This window comes from Callorhinus ursinus, unplaced genomic scaffold (assembly GCF_003265705.2).
Source record: "Callorhinus ursinus isolate GAN/ISIS: 27379988/994484 unplaced genomic scaffold, GSC_fseal_2.0 scaffold22, whole genome shotgun sequence".
Lineage (NCBI taxonomy): Eukaryota > Metazoa > Chordata > Mammalia > Carnivora > Otariidae > Callorhinus > Callorhinus ursinus.
In genome coordinates, this window is record NW_027397084.1 from 19,405,206 (window position 1) to 19,430,922 (window position 25,717).

A 25,717-nucleotide genomic window follows, 5' to 3' on the forward strand; every position below is an offset into this window, starting at 1 on the left:
GTGTATTCTATTATAGGGACACATTATAATATTTAAGCTATTCTTGTTGCTTAATTTGATTATTTCTATTCTAAAATAAACAACAATATAGTGAATATTTTCTCACATGTTTAATATAATACTGCTTTCTTACTTCAGGTATTTCTAGATTATTACAGGTATTTTCAGGTATTTCTGAATTATTACAGATGAAAAAATTTTAGGTATATACTCTAAATTGCCAACTGGTGGTCCTATTTTCCCTGAATACATGTGATAATACTGTTGCATTAAATATGTATACTTTTGTGTTTTGATGGAAAAGTATAAAATGGTATGTCCATACTGCCTTAAATGATATTTCATCGATTTGAACATTTTAAAAGTGTGCTTATTTTCCATTTGCATTTTTTATTTAAAGATTATTTATAAAAATCTACCATTGAAATTTATTGTTTTTTCTTTAAAAATAACTGATATAGTATACATATAATTTTTCATGAAGTAACAAATATACCCCACTATGATAGAGTGTTTTTTATTTATTTTTTTTAAAGATTTTATGTATTTATTTGAGAGAGAGAGAATGAGAGATACAGAGCACGAGAGGGAAGAGGGTCAGAGGGAGAAGCAGGCTCCCTGCCAAGCAGGGAGCCCGATGCAGGACTCGATCCCGGGACTCCAGGATCATGACCTGAGCCGAAGGCAGTCACTTAACCAACTGATCCACCCAGGCGCCCCAGAGTGTTTTTTAATTTCTTGACAAGCAATCAAGGGTCAAGGAGATCACTTAGGGCATAGAGCCAAAGTGAAAATATACACATCTAAGCCCAAATTACAGTTAGAATTACAGCATTTATTCAGTTATTGCCACAGTGCCGTTAACAGGAACAAAGAGGCTCCAGGTATTTTTCTCCCCAGAGGAACAACATGAGGCAAGATCCAGTGGCTGCAGCTGGATGAAGGAAACCTCTCATTGTCCTGAAGAAAAGGCTCTTGACTACGGACTTGGTGGAGAGGTAGAGAAAGAGGCCTAGGGGTGGAAAAGTATTAAGTCAATGTGGAGAAATGTGGCTCAGTCAAGGCCCCCCTATATAAAGAGGTCTCCCTGGAGGCACACAGGAAATGCCCCAGCTACGGCCCTCTGCTCCCCCAAAATGAAAAAGGCCTCTGAATAAGGTACATGTGTTGTTGAGAAGAGTAAATAATCTGCAACTGTCATGTGTGCCATTTTGTAGTCATTTAGGTGAGTGGATTGATAGTACCGTTCACATTTTGTATATCCCTCCTGATTTTCTGTCTACTTATTCTACCAATTACTGAAAGGAAAGTATTCATCTCTCAACTATAATTGTAGTTTTACTTATTCCTCTTTTGGATTATGTCAATTTCTGGTTCATGTATTTTGAATCTCTTTTATTAAATGTATAATTCAGTATGATTAGTTGACCCACTTATTTTTGTGAAATAAAGCCCTTCATCTTTGATAGTTCCTGATATTGAAATCTACCTTATTAATAAAACTACACCAGTATTTATTTTGTCTAATTTTTATATATCTCTCTCATTATTTTAGTTTCAATATGTCTCTATTTTTTTTAAATGAGTATCTTTTCAACAATTGAGTTTTGCTTCAGGTACCATTAATAATCTCCGCCTATTAACTGAAGTGTGTAATCAATTTATATTTACTGTGATTCTGGATATAGTTGAATTTAAGTGTATCATTTTGCTTGCATTATGCCTGCTCTCTTCTTTCCTCTGAATATAAATATATTTGTTTTCTCCAAACAGGAGGAGAAATAGTTCAAATCTCTTCCTAAAATATTATAGTTTATCATATAGTCTCTTTGAATTTGGTTGATATATTCAAAAGTTAATAATGCAAAATTAGAGTAGAAAAACAAATATCAGTTAAAAAATCCAAAAATGCATTTTATATTTACAAGCTAAAAATAATTTGACTATAATATTTATTTTCTTTTCTTTAATATAGCACATTGAACTTAATTATCATGAAAATATAAATTATGTCAATTGAATATAAACTATTTCAAAACTTCGATATAGCCATAACTAAGATTATTAATCAGTAGGGAAAAACATATTTTTGAAAAAATATTATAGTGTTAAAAACATTAGTAATGCACATTATCTTCATCATCACCTAAATTTTAACCGAATGTGAAGGCCAATAGCATTTCCTTCTTGCTAATATTTTATCTAGTGAAAAGTCATTAAACTTAAAGTAGAATTATAGAAAAAGCAGATTTGGCGAGGTGATGATAAGTCCAGTCTAGTTCTTTAAAAAAGAAATTAAAACTGGATTTGAGTCAGTAACATAGAGATAATTGTTGACATACAAGAACAGGTGATATTTTCCAGGAAGAAATGATGGTGGAGGAAGAGAAATTTAAAAATAAAAGTCAGAGATAAATTCTCAGAGACTATCTCAAGACAAAACAGAAACCAAAGCCCAAACATGAATAGTATAATATAAAAGAAATTCAAACCAAAGCAGGAAAGACATTTCAATTAGACAATCTCCTATTAAGGAAAGGGTAAATATATTTTAAAGGAAAAAGAGATGCTAGTACATTTTTTATACTGAAAGTAGTTATGTATTGTACTTAAAAGTATGAGTTGTAGAGTTGCTTGGAGTAAGTTTTAAATCTAGCTTCATCCATCCTTACCAATATGTATGAATTTGGGAAAATATTAAAAGCTCAATAGACATTTTAATTTTCTATAAAATGTAATGGTATTTATGTGAAGATCAAGTGAAATAATGACCATAAATGACATGCTATAATATCAATGTTTTATAGCTGCAAAATGAATGTTATGTTCTTATCCTATATGTTCTTGCATAATAACATTGTCAATTTATAAAATGAATCATGGACAAATTTATGTGTATACTTCTGGAAACATATGCTAAAATATGAAATTTCATTACTTTAAAAATATTTTATTAAAATATTTTGTATTTAGAGAAAACAATAAAATGAATGCCATAATCCTACTGTCATTATTTACCAAAACAGTTTTAAGAAATAAAGCATCATAAATGGATTAGAAGTTCCTTCTGTACTCTCAGTGATCTTTTCCCCACTTCTCTTTATAGAGAGCCCTTCTAGTAAAGCCAGTGTGTATATTTCTGATATGTGTGTTTATACTTTTGCTATATATTTATCAATCATAGGAAGTATTAACTTTCTTGTGTATAAAAATTTTAATTAATCATTATCAGGCTATCTATGTCAGTCTTCAATAAGATTTTAAAATTCAACATTATGTTTTGATATTAAAAGTATTAATACATGTAGCTATTGTTCACTTATTTTAACCACTCATTGTAATCCCATGGTATCATGATAAATTTTTCCACTCTCTTATCCATAAGCTTTTTAAAAAAAAATTATTTATTTATTTATTTGTTTGTTTATTTATTTATTTATTATTTTTATTATGTTATGTTAATCACCATACAGTACGCTTTAAGTTTGTTTCAAATTTGGCGTGAAAATTCTTGTATATGTCTCTTTCAGTGCATACCTGATAATTTTTCCAATAGACATACCTGAAAGTGGAAATGCTGAGTTGTAGGATATGACTTACTGTCTGTCACACACCCATTGTGTACATGTAAAGTCATTTCAAAAACTATCCACCAATAAAAAGCATATTTGTATATCCTAACTACCTCACTAACTTTATTCTCCATCTAGTTTAAGTGCTTATGGCGTTAGTAACTGTGGTTTTACATATACAGAGATATATTGCCAGGACTCAATTAGCTATACACTTATTTTATAATAAACACACTGCCTAGAACTCTTGTTAATGCCCTTCCAACATAATTCTTACAAGTTAAAAATCTCCATTACTAAACTTTATTTATTTTTTTAAGATTTTTATTTATTTGACAGAGAGAGACACAGGGAAGGAGGGAACACAAGCAGGGGGAGAAGCAGGCTTCCCGCAGAGCAGGGAGCCCGATGCGGGGCTTGATCCCAGGATCCTGGGATCATGACCTGAGCCGAAGGCAGATGCTTAACATCTGAGCCACCCAGGCACTCCTCCATTACTAAACTTTATATGTCATGTTTAAATATACATATAAAGATATAATTCTCTGGTTTAGATTAATTTAGCATTTGAAATACAGACTGCCTGAAGCTATTGTATTTTCAAGTGCTAAATTACACTGCCATGTATTAAATTACTTACTATGAATCTTCCACTTATATTGAAACACCATCTTTCATTCAGACAATTGATGTTGAGCAGTCTACAGTGGTCAATTACTTTCTCACAGTTTTTTCCAGTAAATCCTGGCAAACAACTGTAAATACATCCACATAAATAAGAAAAGTTACAATTTAAATATTTTCACAAAAGCCTATTAACAGTCTGACAAAAATAATAATGCTTTGTTTAAATTACATACAACATATATTATTACCTGATATTTTTAATCATTAATTTTGTCTATGCATGCTTGTGTTCCTAGCAAAGGAGAAAAAATGATCCATTTAGTGAGAATCAGAGTAAACTACATTCATTTAATAGTCTTAATATTATCTTTTAAGAATTTAATAGTAAAATTAATTTTGGCCTAACTGAATATTTAACAATAAAATATAGGTTTTGGAAAACTATTGGAATAAATAAAACAATTTTTTAAAATGTGTAAAAAGGGTGACAAGTGAGATTTCTAGTGCTTAATAAAGCCATTATGTACTGATGAGGTGCTACAAGGATTTAATGACACACGTAAATTTGAGACATAGTATAAAGAGTTACAGTGAACAGTAATAGTATGGTCATAGGCTACTTATAGGGTTTTATTTATAGTCATCTTTACCTTTTTTTTTCTAAATAAAGCAATCTTGTACTGTAAGTGCCTAGGAATAAGACTTTTTTATGTTAACTGATTTAATTAATTAATTAATTAATTAATTTTTTATTTGTTATGTTATTACCGTACATTACATCATTAGTTTTGATGTAGTGTTCCATGATTCATTGTTTGCGTGTAACACCCAGTGCTCCATGCAGAATGTGCCCTCCTTAATACTCATCACCAGGCTAACCCATCCTCGCACCCCCCTCCCCTCTAGAACCCTCAGTTTGTTTTTCAGAGTCCATAGTCTCTCATGGTTCATCTCCCCCTCCCATTTCCCTCATAAGCTTTTTTGATTGTAATGGCAATGACTGACACTAAGCTTTTGATTGCCAAGGCATCCATTTCAGACACCCATCTCAAATAAACATATTGCCATCTATATGACACAGAGACTAGCTACACAACGAGATAAGAAGACAGGTCTTCCCCACCCATGAAATTCCCTTTATACAAATCTCTGTGTAACCAAATAATTGGCCACTTCCTTTCCCACTTTCTAATTCCCATTCTTTCCTTCTAAATTCACCAGTAAAGAGTGAATCTGTGAAACCGTACGTGCCCCACTCTTGACCCCAATAAATGAACAACCCCAGGTCCACATAGTTTCTCTTTCTTGCTGTGGGTACGCCCTGTACACCCCAGGACTTGAGTAATAAACCTTGTTTATCAAAGATCACTGATGGTTGATGCTAAGTGCATCTTGCAAGCATAAGAACCACAGAGGCCACAACATTGGCTCCTGTGGGGGAAACGTATATGGAGGCTGCCAAGAGTACTATCAGCCCTGGTGAGTGCCCCAGGTGTTCCTAGCTGATAGCATCTCTGTAGATAGGTTGAGACACACAAAACAAATCTGGATTCCAGGTTACTGCAATTCATTAGCTGCAATCAATAAGTTGCTAAGAATACATGGTGTACTGTCTTCTTTGCCCTCACTCTCATTAATTTGTGAGAAATATTCCTGTACTTTAAATCACATTTAGTAAACTTTCTATTGAAAGTGAATGGAGCACCAAATTAAATGACAATGTATCTCTCTAAAGTAGATACTAGAGATTTTAAGGCCAAACTAATACTTTTTTTTCTTCTTTTTAGAGAGAGTGCGTGTGAAGTGGGGGCAGAGGGAAAGAGAGAGAAAGAATCTTAGGTATGTTCCACACCCAGCACAGAGCCCAGCAAGGGGTTTGACCTCCTGACCTGAGCCGAAATCAAGAGTCAAGCACTTAACCGACTGAGCCATCCAGAAGCCCCCAAAATATTTCTTAAGACTAAGTTGTTACAAACTGATTTAATAACGAAGTGAATTATATCATATATTAATTATTTCAAATATCTTACAAGGACACAGGATAATTTCATAAAAGAAGGAATCAAAGGCCATGTTGACACAGTTTAACTGAAATAACATCAGTAAAATACTTTAATAATTATCTTTTCCTACTCTTCAAGGTATAGCCTGGCACTGGCACCTTGTAGAATTAAACCATTCCTTCATTTATGTCAGGAATACCATCCATTTTCTTTAGCACCTACTATGTACCAGCAACTAGGCTAATTGTTTTAACACTATTTTCTATTTTCTCATTCAATCCTCATAAATCCCATGTGATACATATCATTACCACTATATTAAATGAAGGAACAAACTCAGAGAAGTTAAGAGATTTACTTTGGTCATATAACTAATTTTAGAGCTGTTAATAAAATTAAGTATGGTCTTAACTTTAAAAGTATTGTATCTGTTACTCTATTAATAAAACCTGTTAGGACATGTTTACCTTACTTCCCTCGTTCTGAGGATCTACCTAGAAAGCCAGAAATTACTCCAAGTACCACTTTGTTGTGAAAGGTATCATTCCCACCCTTTCCTACTGGGGATAAGGAGTAGCAGGAATAAGGAAACACCAGAATATCCTTAAATTTTGGTGAGTTGTACTTATCATGTCTCAATTCTCCTTTGAGAGAGGAGTCAAACTGTCCAAGACTAGCTAAGGACATGTGTCTTGTTTGGTCTTATATTGTTCTGGAGTATGGTTTCCAAAGAGAAGGATCAGAGCTATAAATTAAATGAAGAACTAATATTCAGTCCTTCATGAGATCAGATCAACAGGTTGCTGAATGAAGATTAGGGAGCAGCAACTCTGAGAAAGATGTTTCTAAACAAAGCAGAACTTACTAATTATGAAATATTGTGCCGAAGTGTTAGCACTCTCACAATATACTAAGAAGGAAGCCCCAAAACACCATCTTTAGTACTTGGCCCAGGGAGGTTTAACCCAAAGGCAGAGGAAACCCATAATGAGAAAATTTTTCTGTTGAGTTACATGCTATCAACCCTCCATGTCTAAATTCCTACTCATAGTTTGAAATCTAAGAGGAGCTTTTGAATCTCATCCTAATGATATCCTAACAACTCAGCCTGCAGCCAGGGAAAGAAAAGGCTTAAATAGTATTCTTAAGAATTTAAACCAGAGAAAACAAAGACAAAGAAAAATAAATAAAAACAAACTCTAGAATAATACGGACACTTTGAGAAATTCTATTACAAAAGTGCAAGTAAAGATGAAAGATGCTAAAGATAAAGAGAAAATACATAAAAGAAAAGAGAAATTTCAAATAAAATCAACAGTTTGGCCCAATAAGTTAAACAGATAAGACTTTTTATGAAATACAATATAGAAGATAATATGGTGAGATAGTATATAAATAGGGAGATGATTTAGTGGCTAACAAAAATTAAAATAGAGCCAAATGAGTTAAGAAAGAAGTGCTTTGAAATAAAAGTAGATAGAAATAAAATATGTTCAATATAAACAATAAAGTCTGAATTGTCACCTCATTCCCCCCAAAAATGTTAAAAGTAGGGTACAATTCATACTTGAGAATATATAGCAAAAAGTGAAAGAAAAAGAAAATATAAAAAATGAACACTTAAAGCACAGTGAATCAGAATATTTTAACAGTTTGATAAGGGCAAAAACACATTTTATGAACTGGTCTGTGTGAATATCAGAACACAATAGCTAATATTTGGCAATTTAAAAAATCTGTAAATTTTATTATATTGAGTTTTTCTACCCTTTCTTCATTCATATTTCTACCTTGATAAAATAAACTATACTGGCCTACTTACACATTCCCTATGACATTACAATATTAAGCAAAACTGATTTTTTTAAAGTTTTTTTACAGGACATGTACAGAACCTAATAATCTTATTTTAAATGAAGATTTAGTACAAAATTACACTGACTACATTTCACATCAAGAGACAAGTACTACAATTAATAAGGCCAGAGTCATTTATTTAAAAAGATCATGAGATAGATATTTTTCTGGAACGTGTAATTAAGAAATCAAGGGAAAGAACACAAATACACAAAAATAAAAATGCAAAAGGGAATATGAGGACAAATGGAAGCTAACAACACTACATATTCCTCAGTGCAAATATGCTAAAACGTTTATGTTAAAATATAGATTGCCAAAATTGAATAAAAATAAGAATAGCTGAATAGAACAAAATATTTGGTGGAACTAACTAAAAGATGCTAGGCTTATTTATTTATATGGATGAAGAATTCCAATTCCTATTAAATAGATGATTCTCATGATATGTAAGTTTTGATCCTTAGAAAATGTATGCCAGTTATCAGAATTTGGTATATTTAAAAATATATATTTTATTTAACTAATTTAGTACCGAGTTAGTTTTTTTCATACATAAAGTGTAGATTTTGTGCTATCCTATTACTGTTGAACTGAGAAGAAACATGCTGTTCTTAGGCAACTCAAGTGGTTCTCCATGACTAGAGCTCAAAGTAAATAATTAGAGTAGCAAAAGATGAGAGGAGAAACAGATCATGAAGGAATTTGTAAGAGTTATCAATATTCAGAAGTATCAAAAACTTAAGAGTGAAAATCAGGAGACTGGAAGTAGGGAACAGGAATGAAAGAAAATAAACAACCAAGTATAAAAAATGAAAGAAGCCTTGTATGAATCAATGGTAATATGTTATTATACTGGAGACTATGATTAACTTAAATCTTTTTAAATGAAGTTCAAAAAAAAAGTGAAATTGAGATGCTTCAGAGAGAGAAAGTTGTCAGGTAAACCTTTATCTGAAATTAAGGGGAAGCCTCATCTCTTTACCTTCAAAAATGCTGTTCCCTCCCATTATCTGCCATCCACTGGTATATGTGGGATCATGTAAATCCATGGTGCTGCTCATGCCTCTGCTTCTCCTTGCACTGTGATCATTTCATAAATTCAAACCCACCAGGGCCTGAACTACAGCATTAACCTTTCATGCAGGCTCTACTACAACAGCTGCCACTCTTCCCAGAACATTGCGTCAAATTTACTGCCAATACCTTCACGTCTTTTTGACCCTAACCATGCCAGACTTTCTACTGTGCATGCCAATACTATGGTCAACTCAGGCTGCTTCTCAGCTTTCCACTGCCCTTGGCTTTGCTGAATTCACTGATAACCTTTATTACTCAAACTGTTCCTATAAAGTTGCTAGGGAACTGTTCAACCTCAGAGATCCATGCATTTAGAAGAGTCTCATAGCAGAGGTCTGCATACTTAGGTCCTTTCGGTTTACATATAGCTCTTTACAATCAGGAGAAGAGATCCATGAATGAATCCAGGCACTGGTACTCATTTCTACCCCTGAGATAAATTCTCTTTGTTGGACAGAAATATTATTTTAGGGTTTCAGAGATCCTTTCCTCTTCTTTTTTTTTTCTTTTTCCCATCTCTTCCTTTCTTCCTTTCTTCCTTCCTTCCTTCCTTCCTTCCTTCCTTCCTTCCTTCCTTCCTTCCTTCCTTCCTTCCTTCCTTCCTTCCTCTCTTCTGCTCTTCATAGTTCAGAAAAGCTCCCCACCCCCAAAAAAAGAAAAGAAAAGAAAGGCTCCAAAACATTTACATTCCGTTAATGGTAAACTTATATTTCTTTGATGTAAAGCCAATCACATAATGTTTACTATGTTTTTATGGGGGGGGCAACAAAAGTTAATTGTTTCACAAATCTGGATACATAATTTTCTTCCTGTAACCCCATATTTCTTCTTCATGATGTCTACTTTCCTATCCACTAACAAATCCCAGGGCTTTGCTCACATAATTTATTTCTTTTAGTTCTAGACCTTAAATACAATTTCCTCCCCGGATGTCCCATCTGCTTCAGGAGCCCTATTTTAACACCTATATACACCTTGATATTCTATTATTATCTATCTACACTCACCTATGTGAGTATATGAACATGTATGTGTACATATGCACATGTACACACATACATGCACGCACATTTTAATTTTCACTTTTAATCCACATCCCCTTTTCGAAATTTTCACTCTAGTCCATTTTATATTTAGAAAGCATATTTTCCAGTTATCTTCTTCAGATAGGTTACCTGGGTGATAGGTTTTCTGATTGCATAAATATAAATATTTTTCTCACCATCCAATATATAGTAGTCATGTGTAAGATTTGGAGGAGGCAGTATTTTCTCTACGTGGTCTATAGATGCTTTCTAAAGCTATAAATGTTATACCACTGTCCTGAAGCAACTAGTGTTGAAAATAAACAATATGATGTCATGCTGATTACTTTTCCTTTGTAGGAAAATTATTTTTTCCTGCCTTAAAGCTTGATAGATATTTCACTGTGTGTTTTTTATCATTAATCTAGCTTGGATAGAGTGTTTTCAACACTCAGACTCAGCCCTTGCTCCAGGTCAGAGAAATATTCTACAATTTGATTAATTATTGCTTCTCCTCCATATGTTCTTTTATTCCTTCTAGAGCTGCTATCATTCATACGTTAGATCTCCTTGATCTATTCTCCAAGATCCTCAAGTTTCTTCATCATGATTCATTAACTAATTCATCCATTAAGCTCTTCAATAAATAATCCTTGAGCTCCTTCTGTAGGTAGTTATTTTTCTAGCCATGGTGCATATTCAGTGAAAAAGTTTTTTTTTTTTCTTTCCTCATGGTAGAGGACAGGAAATAAAGACTTAGATAAAGAATATTTAAAGAGAGAAGGTTTGGTTACAGTGGCAAGTTACTGTGTAACTTGGCAGTTACAGTGTATGGCAAGCACAGGTTGTTGCTGTTTTCCCAAAGTTTGCATCAGGGACAGCTTCATGGGCAATTACTATTTCATAAGACCAGGATAAATTTAGGGTGAGGTCACGTATGTACATGAAGATAAAAGCAGATCCCCATGTATTTACTCTTTTCTCTACTTTAAAATACTTCTTCCATAAAGCATTCAAGATTTCCATAATTTGGATTACCACTTTCCTTCCAATTTTCCATCCATGTTGTTAATTGAATAGTATGTTTTTTAGTTGTAGTCTTGATAAGTATGTATATCTATGTGCCCTCCTCTGGAATCTTCTCACTTATTGTTACTACAGTTATCTAATTTTATATGACCTCTCTCTCCTCCAGAGATTCTAATATCCTCAAGTTGTGATCGTTTTATTTTAACTCATGCTCTTCTCCTGTCTCTGGCCTCTCTTGCATCCAGAATTTTTCTTTGCTAACTCAGTGCCTTAAGTGCAGTATCCTTCAGTGAATGGAAGGAGAAATTGGGCCAAGAAAGTTGAAGCAACCAGGACATCAGTCCTCTCCTTACAGTCTCTGAGGCCGGAAAGATCTGGCCTCTTTCCTCCTTGGTATCACTGAGCAAACTCTCACTGAGAGTCTACCCTCTGTAAATTCAGAACGTAATTGACTCTTTATGGCAAAGGAGAACAAGAACAAGTAAGTAGGTTGATTTCTGACCTACCCTCAAATAGTCAAAGTGTTTATACTGATGAAGTAGCTGCTATTTTCTGGTTATTGTTCTGTTGTCCCTCTGCTAATTTACAAATGCTTCCTAGCTCGCAAAGCAAGAGAAGCTGCACAAATTGCTTCTGTTGAGATAGTCAGGGAAGCTAAAACCTAACCTATTTTAGCTGATCAAGGTGTCTAGAAATCATTTTGGTCAAAGAAGTCAGCTGTTTTAAGTATGGGGAGAGGAGAAAGAAATGCCGTTCAGTTCACTATGTTCATGGAATAGCCAGTGTATAATTATATTTTTGTATAAAACTATTGTTTTATAATAAATACTAAAGTAGTAGGAAACAGTAAATATTTTTGTGAAACTAGAGGATAAGAGAAATGTAAATAATTGTGATGAAAATATCTAAGGTGTTATTTTTAGTGGTAAAAAGGGAGCTAATATATAGAAGAACAGAGGGCCTGAATAAGATAGATGTAAGGAAAAGAAAAGAAAGATAATGGAAATAAAATATGTTAGTGGAAAAGCTAGGAGAAAATAAAACACACTTTTATCTTCTCCTTTTCTTTTTCCTCCCAAAATGATTTCCTATAACTACCTGAAATGTCTCTCCATTTTTGGGTTACAGTTTGTCAATTAAGCCAATATTCATTAGACAATTAGCTTTACTCTATTTTTTGGATAGAGTATCCCAAACTTTGTTCAGTGACCTATGGAATACATGCTACTGGTTTTAATGAGAAGTGTTAGGCTCTTTTGGGGACACTGCATTGAATAAAACAGAGTAATAACAGCAAATTTCATCACCAGCATTTTGACAAATACTTCATCTAATGTAGTAATACTGGCATTTACTACATATATTTATTTTTAAAGTGTAGAGAATTCACAAAATAAAATAAAAATCAATGAACCTAAATAATTACCATATTTTAAATGCCAGTTTTTAAAATATATTTTTCAAAACCACAAGGAAAACATAAGCTTAATAAAATTAAAAATGAAATGTTGCAATGCTTCTATAAATAATTGGTAGGAAAATTATTTAGGAAATGTATTGAAACAATGAAGTAACCACTCTGTAAAACAACAAAAATGAAAATTGAAAATTAAATATTATTTGATTTTTTTTAAAGAGCTAGCTTCAAAAATAGTATGTCAACAGTGTCACTTATGGATTGGGAGCATATTCTTGCTTAAAGTTTTCTAGCTGCTGAAATGGCTCTTTCAAACTCTATACTATTCTAGGAAATGGAAGGAGATAGTTATAAAGTAACTCTAAATAATTTTCTCTGAATTTGTTAACTTGAAATACTCCTATCATTTGTGTGAAGACTTGGAGGAGGTTTAGCTACATTTTTTTTTCTGAGTCCTTACCATTCGATTATAAGTGAGTTGTAATTTTTGTCACAAAGAAAGCATTGTGATTCACTTTTGTCTTCTTTGATTTCATAATCTATGGATGGAAATTCTGAAGCAGAGTTACTTGTATCAATTTCAACACTGTCATGTACTTATTCCACTTCTTGGAAAAAAACCCTTTGAGGTAGATAGACTTATTCTTACAATAGAAGCTTTGCAAAACCACTATATGCATGCTTACTGTAACTTGTTAGGGCATAGACAAATGTCTAACTTATACACTACTCATTATATCAATTTATCTTTTCTGCTTAAACTGAGAGATTGAGTCATTGTCTGGATCTCAAAACATATATGATTCATATTTCACAGTTCTTTAAGCCTTAAAACAATATTATTAGACAAAAATAGCTGTATTTTCTAATGAAAATTAGCATGTATACTAATTTATAATGTATAATATTATGATTTATAATTTATAAAAAACACTATAAGTTTAAGTAGAGAGAGTAATTGAGAAGAACTATTTTCAGAATGTTTATCAAGTTTGACAAGAAAGAAATTTTGGGAAGACAATTGAGCAAAACACCCAATGATGTGTATATCAAGCTACCATAGTTTCTGGGGGAAATGTCCTTTAAATAGGAGACCAACAAATACAGAGTCTTGAAGTAGGAGATGTTAAGGTATTCCGGAAACTACTCAAGGACCAAAGTGGCAGGAATTGAGTAATGAAAGGGAATATGGTGGAGAGATAGGCAGAAGCAGTTTATGGCTAACCTTATAAACATTTTAAATAACTTATATTTTATTTAAATGTTATGGAAATCTGTTGAATGGTAATATCAGGGTAGTAACGTATGTAAAAAACAAACAAACAAACAAACACACTTTCCTGTGTGGAAGAGATTATAAGGAAGCAAACTATCTCAAACTTAGTTTAACTGTAGTTTTACCATCTAAGATGATGGCAACTCTGTTTTCTAATTGTTCAGGCCAAAAACTATACAGCCATTATATTTACTTTTTTTCTCTTTAACTCAATCCAGTATAAGGGGATATCCACTTGATTCCATCTTAAAAATGTATCCATAATTCAAGCACTTCTTTACATGTCCTCTGCCATTCTGGTCCAAGTCACTATCTTCTCCTATCTAGATTACTGCATTAGCTCCTAATAGATCTCTTTACATCTATCTATGTCACTCTACAGTTCAACACATCAGTCAAAGTACCATTTTAAAAGATAAGAAAGATAATGTCCTTCATTTGCCAGCAACACTGCAATACTTCTTATTTTACTTGGAGTAAAATCCTAAGACTTACAGTGGCATGCGTGGTCTGCAACTGTCTTTATCTCTGGTTTCCTCTCCATTTTCACTACTTTCCCCTGCTTTCCCCTGCTGGTCTCATTAGAGTGATCTCAGGAGCCAGGGATTGTGCTTAGGGTACTTCCTCTGTCACGGACATTTTTCCTCCTAAGAGTTGCATGTTCCATCACCTCACTCAAATCACTGCTTTCTTAGTGAGGCTTCCATTCAATGTCCTACATATACTTAAATGAAGTCAAAACAAGGCAGTCAAGTGGGAGGCTATCAAACTGTTCCAGATGAGAATTTTTGGTGGCTTGAACCAGGGTGTTGATTTCATAAGGATAAAAATGTTCATATCCACGAAATGTATTTATGAGAGAACTTAAAGGGTTTGCTGATGATGGACAAGAAGTGGGCTGAGATGGAGACAGAGAAATCAAAGATAAGTCTAAAGAACACTGACAGGAAAGCAGTTTTATCCAGGGATTGCAAATCAACCCATTAATTTGGAATATATTAAGTTTGAGATGCCACATTAGATATGTATGAAAGAAAGTGGACCCAGGTTTACCGGATGGGATATAGAGTTAAACAGGTTTTGTGTTTTCAGGTCAATAGAACATAGTAAAAGAGAAAAAAGGAGTTTAAGAATGGATATATGGCTATGCTTTGTAAAAAGCAAAATGAAGACCAAGGCCAAGGGTGATGGGCAGAGGATAGTGAGTGCAAACAAATTATTAGAGGTGCCTGCTGGTTGTAGGGAAAAAATACATAATATTGGTGTTAAAGTACACAAATGAGTTAACTTGAAATACATGAATTGGTGACCAGAGAGTAGAAACTTAAATCAAAATGTTGTAGGGTGTGCAATTACAGGTCAGGATAAATTATAACATATGACCATGGGAAATTTGCTAAGATCAGGAGGAAGAGGAAAAGTCATTGCAAAATAATTGTCAAAGAATATAAGAAACCAAGGTGGGTGAATCTACAAGATGGATATCAAAATCATCAGGGAAGATGACAACAGTGGTTGAGAAAAGGACAGCAAGCCAGAGATGCTAAAGCCTTTAGTAGGAGATGGGAAGGAACTGAGAGAAGAAAAGATACTTGAAAAGGAGCCTTGGGAGGAAGGAACAAAGAGTTAGGGAATAGTATAGATAATGTCCTATACTAAAAATAGATAGGCTTTTCAGGAGGAGGAACAAATATGGTCTGGATATGATAACAAGGTCAAGGCTTTCTATACATTTCCTTTCACAGGTTGTGGAAGAAGGAACAGTAGGTACCTAAGGGAACTATATGTCCTCAGGGTTCAGTTAGAAAAAGAAAGCATACAAAAGAGAATTTGCTGCTAACAACATGTGATCCAGAAGGCATAGGAAAATACTATTTGATATTAGGAAGTATTTGATGTTGTGCAGAACACTATGGTGCTAAGATTCATTTGATCAAGTATGCCATGGAAAACTTAGAAGTCACACAATGTTGAGTCAACCTTTATGCACAGAGGTCTGCACTAACTTTGTCATGTTTCATTATTTATTATTTACAGGGAAATTAATAAGTCCAGGACTAATGCAATGAAGATCATACTGATGTGAACATATGTTCTCAAAATGAAGCACTTAGGAGATCAGATTTGAGGATGACTTCTGTCAATTATAATTCCCTGAAAATATAAAATTATGCTAACAGTAGTGGAAGCTACTCTTGATGAGGAAATGTCAATAATGTCCTAGATATTCTCAATTGTAATATAGTTTATAACCAGCATCTACAATGATAAAACTATAAACTTTAACAAACTTTTTTCTATGCTAAATTTCAGAATGATTTATTCAAAAGAGGAAGTTAGCCTTATAGATATGGCTATTGATTTCAAGAGAAGAAAAATGCAGCAGCCAGCTTTTGATATAATTAACTCCAAGAAATTGAAGTTTCCTATTAGTTGAGAGTTACTCAGTGACCAAGTGGAGGCCCTCCATTAATTAACAAATTCTGATCCAAACGTGTGATTGCTATTTTAAAACACATCTTTCAGACTTAATGTGAAAATATAACTTTATTATATGTTGAAAGGAAATATGTTGACCTACACATTTCTGTGTATACAGTGTTCTATTTCAAAGTCACATCGCATGCTTAATTAGGTTTGCTTGTGACACAAACTGTAGGAAAACCCTAATTCTACCCATGGCTGACATGGTGAGACATCATGCAAACTAATGAAATGCTGAAACTGACTTGAGGCAAAAAAAGTATGTTAATACATTGAATTGACACTTAAGCAGGGCAAGCAGGCTCTAATTGCAACTCAGTGAGTAGGAAAAAGGAAAATTAAAAAAGGAATAAGCTGTGAGAATAAAATAGAGCATCATTATCCCATGAAATATCTTAGAACTTGGGTGGAAAAAATAAAATTTAGAAAGCAAAAATACGCATATCACAAAATTTCTATTTTTTTTAAAGATATAGTATTTATATATATATATATTTCCAATATCTAGTTTATGGTGTCTTTTACAAAGATGACTCTCAATAAATATTTGTTAAACAATTGATTTTAGAATAGAAAAAATTGTTGTAAGCGAAATACTCTAGCTGGTTTTACTAACATTTATTTCCTGATTAAGGTTTCCTCATTTCATTCTGATTGTTCAGAATGTGATTATCTTTATATATAGAAAAATTAGAGTCATTGCATTCAGCAAATATTCGAATAGATAAGTGTGTCTTCATATTTGTGTATGTGTGCGAGTGTGTGTGTGTGTGTGTGTGTGTGTGTGATGGCAATATTAAGAGTATGGTTCATGATAGTCTTCAAAGCCTTTATGTGGTCTTATGTTAAAAATGCTTCCCAAACCAGTGTATGAGGAGGATTCAGAATCCTGTATGTCAGGTCACAATGCCCTTCGCTCACTACCTCTACACCTCCATCAAATAGGATGATGATCACTCCATCAGGGATCCTAGAAAGCCTAGCTGGAACTGTGGTCTGAAGTGCCTTGGACATTTCCACTCATATAAATGGAATGGGGCTCACAGAGAAATGCCACTTTAGCACTGCCTTTGGAGGAGCTTCCGAGGGCTGTCCACTGAGCTCTGTGAGCTCTGACAAGACTTCACACCTCCAACTTAATGCCCCACCATGATCCATGTTTGAGGCCATAATGGTTAACCCCTTGTTACCATTTATCCCAGACACCGCAAGAGCCCAGAGCCTCCCAAGTCCTTCCTCACCATTTGGATCTTTCCCCTCAATCATTTCTATATACATTTTTTTCATTTTGACTCTAATCTTTCAGTGGTGGCTACTCTTTCTCCCTCACCCTTCATAGTTCAGGGGCTGGATCAGGTAGGTGTCTTTTTTCCTCATTGTGTCTTCAAAAGGATCACTGTTCCATCCTTCTCCTTAATCTCAGTTACTTGAAGATGATGCCATCAAACCATGCTACTCATATCTCCTCCTGTTTCTTTCATAGCTGACCCTCCTGGGCATTCCCTCTAATTCTTTAATGTTCAACACCCGGCTTATTACATCTTTTTGTAATATAATCCCAGTCTTATTTGGTTATTTCAATATCTGCAGAGTTGATCCACTTAAAATTCTAGCATTTTGGAGGAGGATACTGAGGAAGATTTCAATATTCATCCTAACATTACAACCTATTCCCACTGTAGTATTCCATATACTACCATCATGCATAATTCTATTCCTTCTATAATCTTAAATTCCTTAATATTAATTTCAAGTATTTCATATTCCACTCACAGCCTCATTTCTCTTTCCAGCTCACTCACTCCTTCTAGTCCATTTTTCTCCCCAACAATTCTCCATTCCTCATAATCCACTGACCCTACCAACACTTCAATATCTCTTATCCCCTATCATGTCATCACTTCAATAATTACCTAAATTATATTACATGGTCCATTTCTATACTTACTTCTTGCATACACCCTCAAATCATTTGCCCCAACTCACTCCATTATTGTTGCCTGGTCAAAATTCAACCCTAGTTTAATTCAACACTCAGGCTATTTTATGTGGGCATATGAATAACAACATGTGGTTTGAGGATGTAACACTTGACTGTAAATTAATCTTCACTACTTCTTCACTTTAATTAGGATCTCTATTGATATATATCAATAATGTTATTTCCCTCCTACTCATCTGTATAACTATTTCACATCTTCTCATCTCACTTTGCTTCCTACCTCACTTGAGGAATTAATCAGAGGACAGTTTCCAATTGATTACCCACCACATATTCAAAGCACCTCTATAAGTACAAATATTCTACTTTGCCTGCTATTACAACTGATGTAACATACACCATCCTATCAAAGCCAACTCCTTTGCTTGTATACTATATATATCCCATCCTATCTTGTGTAATATTTTAAAATTACCTACTTTGAACTTTCTTCAGCTGCCACTCTATTACTTATATTTCTGCTACTTTTTATAGATAAAGTCCAATTCTTTCATTCTATTCACTTGTAGACTGAGTATAATCAGTATTTTTCCCCATTCTTCTTCTTCTTTGTTTTGTTTTGTTTGGATGGTCCATATAGGGAGTGAATTTTTCCCATTATTCTGTCAAAATGTTCCTTTAAAAACTAAAGACTGAGAAAAAAACCACAAAGCAACAATAAAACATTGTCTCCAATTGCCAATTGCATAGATCAATTTTCACTTTCCTCTAACTAGATCTAATCACATACTTTGAGAAGTCTACCATCGTCTTAATATTCTTAAAATATTTTATAGTTTCTGTAATGACTATTTGTATTTTTTTCACCTGAACTCATGGACTTCTACATTTTAACTTCATATTCCATTCCTTTAACTCTTGGGTCCACAGTCTCAGTCTGCAAACCTCTCATTCCCTATCAAGACTCACTGTAAACTAAAATCATTCAGTTTTCTAGTTTTAAATGCCATCTCCATGTGGCTAGCTTTCAAATGTATATATGTAGCCCAGACATCTCTAAAATAGCAACTAGCATCCCTGAAAGCCTACCTTAATGTCTTCACTTGGCTATATTATGTGTTTCAGCTAATACGTGCAACACTGATTTCTTGATTTCTACCCCTCTCAATCATGTTTCTCTTCTTACAGACTTCCCTATTTTAGAAAATTCTATTCCTAAACTTTCAATGGAGTAAATAAACTTAGAATTATGCTTGACCTCTTTTTATGCAGCCCTTCAGAAAAATACTGAATCTTCTTCAGAAATATGTCCCAAACATGATCCTTAATTACCATCATCACATGTCACCTTAGTGATGGTGTCAGTCATCACTCTCTTTAGGCTGTATTATAATAGTAGTTTCTTTGCTGTTCTGCCTGCTTCTTCTATGATTGGGATCATACATTAGTAGTCTAGTCTACAAAAGTGAGTCAGAGTGATCTTTAAAACATTACCTACCTACTAAACTATAAGTTTATTAAGAGGAGGATATTTTGCCTGTTTTTCTTATTTTCTACTGCAATAGAAGAGTTTCTACTGCAGCAGGAAAGCTTATGGAAAAGTAGACACTTAATAAATAGTTATTAAATTAGTGACTTTCATTTCACATCTAGAGTTAAAACCTTCCATCTCACTCAGTGAAATCCCAAATATTTATATTAAGCAAATTAAATAATGAATTAAATAGCTTTTTTAGAAAATGTTCTATGTGTTATATAGTAAAGGGATCCAGAGATACAGAAATGAATAAAACACAGTTATTCTCTTGAATATGGTACAGGAGAATAGACTTTCTTTTTTTCTTTTTTTTTTAGATTTTATTTATTTATTTATTTATTTATTTATTTATTTATTTATTTGAGAGAGAGAGCGTGAGAGCAAGAGCAGAGAGGAGAGGAAGAAGCAGGTTGGGCTTCTGTTGAGCATGGAGCCCAACGTGAGGCTCAATCCCAGGACCCTGAGATCATGACCCGAGCTGAAGGTAGATGCTTAACCAACTGAGCCATCCAGGTGCCCCAAGAATAGACTTTCACAGTAATTCCAAAATTATAGTCTATGAAGTAGTCAGCTATATTATAGGAATATTTTGTTTTTTTTTTTTTAGTAGATAATGATCAGGTAAAAAATACAACTATGAATAGTACAAAAAGTTTACTATTTAAAATCTGTGATTGAATGAAATTCAGTTTCCATAGATTCTGGCTCTTTTTAATACTTTCAGTCCTATACTTATTGGTATTTTTTTGGCTGAGTCCCCTTGCTAGATTTCCTCATGGTGGCAAGATGGCCTCTTGTAGCTCAGCTACATGCTTCAAGAAAATTTGTCAATGTCACTATAGAGATTTACTGTTTTACATTTCTTTAATACCTCCAGCAGGAGGTTTAGTTTCACGCAAGTGCAGACTTTCTGCCATGGTTATTTAAACTATCAAAGGGCAAAAAAAGTGCAAACAATTCATTTCCTGTGGCTAAAAAAAACAAAAAAGGGCTAAAAAGCAAACCCCCCTTTTTTTTCACCTTTGTAGACAGAGATCAATGATGATAGAGAAGAGTGGGAGACAATTCTCTGGTTTCTGTTCTCCCATTTCTGTGTCAAGTCCTGGTGAAGGAAATGGGTAAAAGTTTCCATACCATAAGATTCACTATGAATGACCTTATTGTCTAACCAGTGCTGACTCTAACAGTTAGGTCACTCTTCTGGTCATACACTCTATTAACTTCTGGGTCCTTGTGTATTTGAGAGCCAAGAAACTCAAAACTCAGGTGCATGTAGCCTTCTTTTGTTATCACACTATAATTATATTAAGAGTCACTGATACCTCGTAGAGGATAGATTAAGGATCTGCCTCTCAGGAGCCCACAGATAGGTAGACATCCAATCTATCTTAATCTCTGAGATCTCATCCCCTATTCACCCCCTCCAAAGACACTTCTTTCTCCTATTTCCTAGCATAATCCTAATGTCTTATAATTTGCAATTCATTTTCTTAATCTCTTGTATATTGCTTTGAGCACTGGACAGTCTCCTCCTTGTCCATACTGTATTTCAGAATGCTGACTTGTGACTTTTGTCTGGGTCCTACTACTGTGCTGCACTAACAGCAGGTCAGAGGTGAGAGGAGAATAAGGTCGGGTATTTATTTCCTCTACTCCCTCATTACCAGGTTGTATGTTGGCAGTAACTGTGTTTATCTACATAAGTTCATAGTTCATGTCAGAATGTTCTATACTATAGCTACACTTCTCTCTCCATTCTACTAACTGCAATCTCAGCTTTCCCTTTCAACAGTATGGAAAGGAAACAGCCTCCACTCTTTCTAAACTCAGGATGATTACTCAAACATTGTTGGTTTCCCTTAGCTTTTCTCAAATCCTTTAGTTTTTTCATTCAGTATTTCTAGATTACTCTGAATGAAACATCCCTTTTCAGGCAGAACCATAGCTGATTTCAAGTATTCAGAGAAACTCTTCAAGCATTCTTCTAAATAATTTCTTCCATTTTCTGCCATCACTGTATCCCACAATCTGTACTTTATTTTAAAAATTTTGGCTAAGGGGCACCTGCATAACTCAGTCAGTTAAGCATCCGCCTTTGGTTCAGGTCGTGGTCCCATGCTTCTGGGATTGGCTGGCGCCAGGCTCCTTCCTCAGCAGGGAGTTTGCTTCTCCTTCTCCTTTTGCCCCTCCCCCTTCATTTGTGCTCTGTCTCTCACTTTCTCTCTCTCAAATAAATAAACTCTTTAAACAAATTTAGCCCAAAAAATAAATAATAAAAATTTTAACCAAAGTATTAACACCTCGGTCAAAAATTCCTCAGTAATTTCAGAAAATTACCAAAATTAAGTTCTACCTGTCTGATGACACCAAGACATCAATTATCCATTTTCTTTTTTCCACCAAATACTACTTGCGTTCCACTTGCTCCCAGAAATGCCACTTACGATGCTTCATTACTGTCACTTATTGCTCTTAAAAATAACATTTTTTTATACTAAGTTCACAGACACCTAAGGGAAATGCTAGTTTATAAACACAGGTAAAAAAACAAAACAAAACAAAAAAAAAAAAACTCCTTTCTAGAAAACACTGTGTTGCTATGGTTACTTAGGTACCAAGTAAATTCTCATAACTAGTGGTTTACCCTCCTTCTCAAGGAAGTAATTTTGTTTCAGTTCCTCTCTCATCTAACCATAGGAATTTAGATCTAGTCTATATGTTTAAATGGAGAGACCGATACCATCATCAGTGTTCTATTCTCTTCACTTCATTTTACTTCTTCCCAGCCCCACATTTTTTTTTCTCCCAAATTCAGAATATAAGAGCAAAAGCTTGGGTTGAAGTGTATGGATGTAGGAGGGAAAGAGGTATAGGAGGATTTCTGCATCGATGTTATTTGAGCTCAGCTCATCTTAACCAGTAACTCTTAAAGTATGGTCTCCAGATCAGCAGCATCAGCATCACTTGAGAATTTGTTAGGAATGCACATTTGCAATCCCTACCCCAGATTTATTGAATTAGAACTCTAGGGGTGGGAAATAGCTGTTTGTGTTTTAAGTAGCCCTTCAGGAGATTCTAAAACAGCTAAAGTCCATTACAACCAAGGTGTGAGAATCATTGATCTAGAAAAAATATACTTTCTAAGATAGCAAAACACAGATAAATTTTTTAAAAGGTATTTAAGTTGAAGGGCTTTCATTGTTCTTTTTATTTTCAGTCATTCTCTTAATTTCCTTTGGGACAAGAAAAAGAGACTCCAAGACTAATTTTTTTGTCATTTTTCAACTTCATGCTTTATTAATTTTTGTTGATTATAGCTATATCACTTCATTTGAGTCAGAGTTGGAAATGATTTTGACTGTCAGTGGTGAGTTTAGGGGGTTTGAATCTGGGTGCTGGAAATTCTGCTCTTGTGTTCCACATATGTATGATACTCTTAATTTCTGAGGCTTAGGTTTTCACTCATCATTCAAATTAGACTTTGTTATTTCTGCCTTGTTGAGGCAGTTCTGTGTTTACTCTCCTTTCACTTTCCTTATACTTTACCTTCTATTAATCAGCAGTCTAATTTAACCAAAAGAGGGGACCATGTTTTTAAATAAGTAGATTGGAGATGAGCACAATGTTTGCCAAATTCTTAAAGCATGTGGTCATTTCAACAATTAGAACACATATAGTCAGGCTCACATTAATTTCATGAGTAAGTTTACTTCAAAGTTGTTACACTAGTTTACCTGCATGACATATTTCATCCATCCTAGAGAAACCTAGCTGGAATTTTTACAACATCCATCCTATCTAGCACATCCTTAACAAAGCATTCTAGATTGAACTCCATAATTTTAAAATTAAATCTATTAATTAATAACAGAACAATCAACTGAGAGATGGCAATAATGCCTCTGGTTATCTAGTTTTCCTGTTGATGAAATCTAAAACAAAGCCTTCTAGACATCAGAATAATGCTAAAAATAAGGGCCAATAAAATCATCCTACCTAATAAAAATAAAATAAATATTATATACGTGAATGTATATTTACATATTTACACAATGCTACCTATATTTTTAAATGTTGATCACTTTTCTATGTATATTTATAAATATACTTGCACTATAAGGCTCAGAACTAGAAATTATAAATTAAAAAGTCAATATTTTTAAAAAGATAGCAATTGAATTTATTGATAAATTAATATAAGATTGAATGCATACACAAATTTGCCTAGATCTTCCAAGATTTTGTTATAATGAAGAAGCTTCTCTTCATTTTCTTTTGAAAATGTCACATTTTAAAAGCTTAGTATGTTTCTAAACTTTGCAATTAAGTTCCTTTTGAAATTGATGAAAATACTGTCCTTGGTACCTCTGTGATGTGTATGCATATTCTGTTTCTTTTCAGGATATTTAAGGCTTTCCTGTAGCATAGCTAATAATTTTCTGCTTTTATGAATATTCTAACATTTTGAGGCTGTTTACTGCCCTTCAGTAATGCCCAACAGAACTTACTTTAAGCAGCCAGATAAAAGTCAAGTAAGTGTGAAGAGTACAAATTGTACTTCCTAATGGTGTGAGAAACTATTTATAAAGCTATTTGAAATGGACTAAAATTATAGGCCCAGATAACTAGGTCACTTCTGTCATTTACAAATGAGTAAATTTTAGCAAATCCTTATTTAAAGAAAACAATATTTTTAAAAATCCTGCCTAAAGACCCTAAAAAACTGTCAGCCGAGGTCTGCAAATTGAAGGAAGATGTGGTTTACTTTATACATTCAAAATATAATAATAACATTGTCTGTGTATAGTAAACATACTTACATTTATCTTTTCTTTATAGACCTCTAAATATTATTCAGTTATCCTAAATATCTCCATTATAAAACCAAAATGTTTTACAACTCTTTGCCCAAATTATGCCTGAGAATTTCTTAGTTTTTTAAAACAACTCATAAAACACATTAAAATGTTTCTACCTTAAAGTAGAATATTAGATGCCATTAAATAAATTTTAAGCTTAAAACAGAACATTCTTTTATTTTTGTCCACATTTTTTTAAGATTTTTTTTATTTATTTGACAGAGAGAGACACAGCGAGAGAGGGAACACAAGCAGGGGGAGTGGGAGAGGGAGAAGCAGGCCTCCCACATAGCAGGGAGCCCGATGTGGGGCTCGATCCCAGTACCCTGGGATCATGACCCGAGCAAAAGGCAGACGCTGAACAGCTGACCCACCCAGCCACCACCCTATACACATGGTTTTAAAACTCATGTATTTTTGTCTAAAAAAAAAAGAAAGTAAGTAATTATACCTGCAATGATAATCGTTCTCATATTTCGTACATGTGGTATTATTCTTGCAAGGAAATGACTCACGTGGTGTTTGAAGTTGTCTCTTACAAAGCTTGCCTATAAATGTTGGTGAACAGATGTACATAGTACCCTAAGAAAGATCAGAAAATATTTTTTATAGAAGTTTTTGGATATTTCAAAGATAATAAAATGATTCTTACCTGGAGAGGAATGGAAGCTATTTTTATAAACATGTAGAAGTTCTCTGTATAATAATGTGAAAGAATCTATTTCCCAAAATATCACAACAATCATCTCACACACTTTTCCTACCACCTGAATTCAAGACTTAATTGAGAATTAGGACTATCCTTCCCTCCCCCTTGAATGTAAGCAAGCTGTGACTATGGAGAAAATGATGCTCTGTGATTTTCAAAGTTCTGTTTAAAAGGCCATATAATGTCTGTCTAATTATTTGGGATGCTTGCTCTTGGAACCTAGCCATATGCTGTGAGGAAGCCCAGGACTTACACAGAAGTTATATTTAGGGTTCTGGATTGATAGTTCCAGGTGAGGGC

The 25,717-nt window shown here is 33.8% G+C and overlaps 1 protein-coding gene across 1 annotated transcript in view; it reads right to left on the reverse strand.

Annotated features, from left to right (window-relative positions):
- Window positions 1-25,717, reverse strand: part of LOC112837894 (eyes shut homolog) — a 159,306-nt gene that overhangs the window by 43,096 nt on the left and 90,493 nt on the right. The window contains 2 exon segments of the mRNA XM_025890501.2: window positions 4,213-4,327; window positions 25,160-25,290. Of these exon segments, the coding sequence (XP_025746286.2) occupies window positions 4,213-4,327; window positions 25,160-25,290 (246 nt within the window).